The sequence below is a fragment of the Limulus polyphemus genome, unplaced genomic scaffold (assembly GCF_000517525.1).
Source record: "Limulus polyphemus unplaced genomic scaffold, Limulus_polyphemus-2.1.2 Scaffold4612, whole genome shotgun sequence".
Lineage (NCBI taxonomy): Eukaryota > Metazoa > Arthropoda > Merostomata > Xiphosura > Limulidae > Limulus > Limulus polyphemus.
This window is the reverse complement of record NW_013670222.1, coordinates 4635-10508: the sequence shown is the minus strand read 5'-3', so window position 1 is coordinate 10508 and position 5874 is coordinate 4635. Positions and strand designations below refer to the sequence as shown.

General features: G+C 29.2%; 1 protein-coding gene across 1 annotated transcript; it reads right to left on the bottom strand.

Annotated features, from left to right (window-relative positions):
• Window positions 1-603: 603 nt before the first annotated feature.
• LOC111088864 lies at window positions 604-5167 on the bottom strand. Its single transcript, XM_022400026.1, has 5 exons — window positions 5031-5167; window positions 4623-4702; window positions 3532-3636; window positions 1990-2083; window positions 604-763 (listed from the first exon to the last, which is right to left on the bottom strand). The coding sequence occupies exons 1-4, from the start codon at window positions 5119-5121 to the stop codon at window positions 1994-1996; spliced, it is 366 nt and encodes a 121-aa protein (XP_022255734.1). The 5' UTR covers window positions 5122-5167; the 3' UTR covers window positions 604-763; window positions 1990-1993.
• Between the last annotated feature and the right edge of the window lie 707 nt (window positions 5168-5874).

The following is a 5874-nucleotide window of genomic DNA, read 5'->3' as shown; positions in this document are numbered from 1 at the left end:
TATAGCATTCAAGATTGTGTTTATTCGTAATAATTTTAGCTATAACTTTGAACTACATTTAAGTCCCCCGGTGGAACAGCGGTAAGCTTATGGACTTACAATGCTAAAACCCGGGGTTCGATTCCCCGTGGTGGATACAGCAGATAGCCCAATGAGGCTTTGCTCTAAAAGAAACAAAGGAACGAACTACTCTAATAGTATTAAATATCAGGTTTCGATACCTGTGGTGGTCAGATCACAGATACTTCATTGTTTAGATTTGCTCTTAACAACAAATATACAATATATTTAATAACACGTGACCATTATAGCTGTAATTCGTTCCTGTCTGAAGAAAGTTTCTGAAACACATTAACGAAGAAGTTCTATGTACGAATTATCAATTCCTTTCAACTAGTGTAATTTAGAAAAGTCCTTATTTTCACTTTTTTTAACACTTGAAAGTGATGGCTGTTTTCCTCGTTGAAATATTTTGTATAAGAATGATTTAGGAGACTTTTGTATTATATATTATATAAAGTAGAGGATTAAAATCACACTGTATACTCTTAGCTTCACCACAAATTAAAAACAATATTTAATAAATCACTACAAGTTCAACAGTTTTGCTGCTTTATAAGAGTTTTATTTTCGAGATAAAGGTACATGAGAGTTAAACATATCCTCCCCTTCCCAAAAAGGAAACCATGAGAGATTCAGATTATTATATTATAGGTAATATGTAGATACCAGTCTTCGTCAGTTGTTAAATGGTCCATTGAAGCTGTAAATATAAATTACATTAAACTAATTAAATATTAATGTGAATTCACTTAGAACAGAACTAATAACATTTCGTGTAATATATCAATCAAACTACTTAATACCAAATGTGGTAGAAAATAACAAAATACTAACCAATGTTCTGAAATAGAAACCTAGCTTTGTTATTTTTGGATTGACTAATCTCATATACCTTAGTTTGGTAGTCATAGAAATGAAAAGTTTAAAATATTTTGTTATATAATATGAGTTAGTTTTCTTTGTTAGATTAGATTAAACATATTTCTTTTCAAATATTTGTGTTTCATTATTTTAGTTGATTTCAAATTCTATATGTGTACTAGTTAATATTTCTTTTACGATGTCATGTTTCATTCCCTAACACAAAGTGTTGCTTTATATACACAGTTATAAATATATAGAACATAAACAGGACACAGTTGTCATTGATGTCCAAAAACGTATAACGTTAATTGCTTCAGAACTGCTGTTCTAAAATTTAGTGTACCTGAAAAGCTACTGCGAGGATTACCCGTGCCATTCTATATAAAATATCCACATGGTTACTATTCTGACTGGTTGCTTTGGGATTTATCAATCTATCTATACACTTTGGTTTTCTGTAATTGTATTATGATTCTTATATGTGCATGTCTTTTTTTAATTATTGAACAATTTGTAAGAGTTTTCCGACTAAATATTTTAATTTCCTTTCAAGAAGTGAGACAAGTAATGGTAACAGTGGTATATTTTGTTGTTATTTTTACTTGAAAAGTACATTTTAAATGTCGATTTTTATTAAGTGTATTTTGGCCTTTTATTAGATCTAATGTGTCTAAAGCAAAATCTAAAGTGTAAACCTAATATATAGCCACATATTTTCAAAATATTAACAAAACAAATGTTAAAACAACATTATATAGATTGATAAATAAAATATTCATAATATGATTTTGATTGTGATGATATATGTTATCATATATTTACAATATATTTTTAATTGTTATGGTATTTTGTATTCAAACTAACACTTGTGATATATGAATAGTTACTTAAAATGTCTGATCATTATAAAACACATTACGTTATTTGAAACTACGAACATTTTTAGATGTTTTTGTAAATTATAATGTTTATACACTTTTCAGCACATAATATGTCCAAGTTCAGAAATAGTTGTATAATTTTTTGTTAACATATTGGTATATTTTAACCTTATTAACTTACATCTTTACAAACAGCTGTTAATCAATTCAGTGAGTGTGGATTCTGGATCCTCTTGATGTTCTGCAAATTTCTCATTGATGCAGTTTTTCATTTCCTGCACATATGTATAAGATTTAACAAAATTAAAAGTTTGAACTAACATAAAACATATTTCTTTAATGTTTATAATGAATTATAGTTTTATGGTAGACATCTTTCCCATAACTCGTTCTCCTATAGTGTATTGGGTGACTATAAAGTCATGGTTCCTTACAACACATATATTAACGGAATCATATACACATAAACATGGAGTCATGCGGAACACATTTCAAGAGTTTCTAATACCATGGATGTACGTTGTGGTATTTATCCTTCACCAAATTAATAGTGAGATTGTAATATCATAGTCATATATTATTGTATTTATCGAATTAATAGTTAGATTGTAATATCATGGTCATATATTGTTGTATTTATCCTTAATTGAAGTAATAGTTAGATTGTAATATCATAGTCATATATTGTTGTATTTATCCTTAATTGAAGTAATAGTTTGATTGTAATATCATGGTCATATATTGTTGTATTTATCCTTAATCGAAGTAATAGTTAGATTGTAATATCATAGTCATATATTGTTGTATTTATCCTTAATTGAAGTAATGGTTAGATTGTAATATCATGGTCATATATTGTTGTATTTATCCTTAATTGAAGTAATAGTTAGATTGTAATATCATAGTCATATATTGTTGTATTTATCCTTAATCAAATTAATAGTTAGATTGAAATATAGTTTTATATTGCTGTATCTATCTTTAGTCAAATTAATAGTTAGATTGTAATATAGTTTTATATTGCTGTACCTATCTTTAGTCAAATAAATAATTAAATTGTAATATCATAGATCCACGCTGTTGTATCTATCCTCAATCAAATTAATATTTAAGTACAGTTAGATAAATAATCAACTTTAAAGAGACATTTCGAACATTGACGTCACAAAGTCTGGAAAACACTTGTGACTGTAAAAATTTACTTTAGCTGGAAAGATATGAGTGGTTGAAATTTACATTTATCACAGAGAGTTCTTCATATAAACAATTTTTTGAAGAGACTTTCGGATTTATAAAATAAAATAATAATTACATAATACAATTTAAAAGTGAACCAAACCGGATAGAGTACGAGTTTGTTTTCTAAAATAGGGTGGACTGAAATGGACCCGAATTCAGGGTTGAAGATACGCCTAAATAGGCTATATCTAACTTCTCGAGTGACATCAGTCTCAGTTTTTCCATTAGATGCTTGTAGTTAAGTTGGATAAAATATCTGTAGAGTACTGGTTATTAGTCAGTTGTGCTATAATTTCGTGGTTATATAAAATTACAGTTTATGTAGAGTATGGAAAGCTTATTTCTTTGATTTATCAACTGTGCAATATTCTCGTGGCTATACAAGATAATTTTGTTCCTGTAATAGTTCTTCGTACGTTTTAAAATAAAGTTTGATTACGCAAGCAGAAATTAAATCCCCAATTATATGATATATAATCATCACCTGCACATCTGCTTTTCTTTCTTCTTTACACATTTCATTGAAGAACTCATTCAAATTATCTGTAGGAAATTGTTTTTTTTCACAATCTCGAACTGCACCTAAAACCTTGAGATGAAAAACACTTTCTGTTACATCAACTTTAATATTATATTCTACAACTTTATTTTCGTAACATTTAATTGTAAGCTATGTCAAGAACGATATAATTGTTCTAAATTATAACTAGTTTCAAAATATGATTCTCTTTAGACATAAACTACTGCTCATAAACTGAAAGTCTGCAACATTCTTGAAAGAAAGGCAGAGAATAAAAAACATAATTAAAACAAGGAAAGTAACATGAAATTTCTAGCACATTGTTTAAGAACTGTGAATTATGTCTAAATATAACACTATGGTGAAATATTCATCTATACTAAGGTGTAGTTAGCGGAAGGAAAGATTTTCTATATATGACCGGATTTCATTCTTTTGTTTGTTTGTTTTGAATTTCGCGCATAGCTACACGAGGGCTATCTGCGCTAGCCGTCCCTAATTTAGCAGTGTAAGACTATAGGGAAGGCAGCTAGTCATCACCACCCACCGCCAACTCTTGAGCTACTCTTTTACCAACGAATAGACCTAATTGACCGTCACATTATAACGCCCCCACGGCTGAAAGGGCGAGCATGTTTGGTGGGACGGGGATTCGAACCCGCGACCCTCAGATTGCGAGTCGAGCGCCTTATTCACCTGGCCATGCCAGGCCCCGGATTTCATTCTTCAACCTTAAAGTTTTTAAATATGAGTTACAAATTGGAACTGGTTTGTTAATATTCGTAACAAATTCGAGTTTTAAACAATTTATGAATAATTTTCACGATGTTGAAGAACGTTAAATACTTTTATATCTTACTTGAATATTAATCTTTGATTTTTTAACACTTACTTTAATTGTGTCAAATTAACCCTCAATATAAATGAAAATTTTAATACAATTCGTATATCAAGAAGGCTTTTTATTGAAGAGAAGATCAGTTAAAATAGTCATTATTTCCAAAATTACAATGAATTAACGAAAAATGATTAATTATAATACTCCAAACACCTACCCAAGCTGCCTTTTCATCATAAACTTTTGTATCACACTCTTTTATCTTGTTCATTCTTTCAGGCATCTCTTTACTCATCTCTGCATAAAAAAATACACGTTTGATTTACCTAAAGAAGACATTTTTCTCATGTTACAAATCAACTTACGTAGAAGTACTTTATTAAATAAAGCTCTTGGCTTCTTAGAGCAATTGAAAATGTCAATGTCACTAATGAGACAATTTTAAAAATTTCTTATATATAGTAATGTTGTTGTGCATATAATGAAGTCTAATTTGGTAATATTTTATTCTACTTTTCTTTTGTATTGTTTTTCTAATGGTCAAATACAAGAAGACAACATTTTTATATCAGTAATACGATTAGTTAATATTTTATACATCAGTAAAGTTTGAAAATGAACTTACTACAGTACAGTTGCCAGCCTATATCTATAGCGTTGCCTTTCGTCAACGTCAGGCTTACGAGCATAACAAGAGCTGCAAATAGAACTTTCATGTTGAAAATGTTGTTTTCATGAAGACTTCAGCTTAGAAAACCATTTTTATATCATTCATCCGAAATCCTTCAGCCAATAATTTTAAGTAATTTCTACTTAAACTAAAATTAATAACTTTGCTAGTTTATTTACGAATCATTGCATGCCTCTTTCCGGATTGGACAAAGCGGGTTTGGTAACAACCAATAACGGAGTGATTATACCAAACACAGGCACCTCCTTCCATACAATTAAAACGACTATGTATAACTGCAAAGATGCTTGTGAAAATATTCGTGTAACTTGGTTTTAATATTTCTTTGTGTATAAGCCTATTTTCATATTTTCGAGAAAACGCTAACATGTCTGACATACATAATTAATATTATACAGTAATATTCAATGGCATATATAAATACATAGTTTTGTTATGTTGAGAACCTTATGGATTTCTTTGTGTGCCCTATAGATACTCTTTACGTTTAATGCGTTCCATGCTTAGGAGTTACTAGTTCTCTGTATGACTCCATTACTCCTCTTTCTTGTTGTCCCCGTTTTGAATGTAGATATTTTAATATTAAATGCAAATAACGAAACATGAATAGTTGATACATGTTATCTTTTAAAATATAAGAAAAGCAGTCTTTAAGTTTCTGTAATACTGGAATAGTGAGTTATATTTAAATTAGCATTACTGCGCTTATAGTAAAAAAAAGCATATATTCTTAGCTGGGCTGTAGAATTAACCTAGAGTAATAATAACTTGGTTTCTG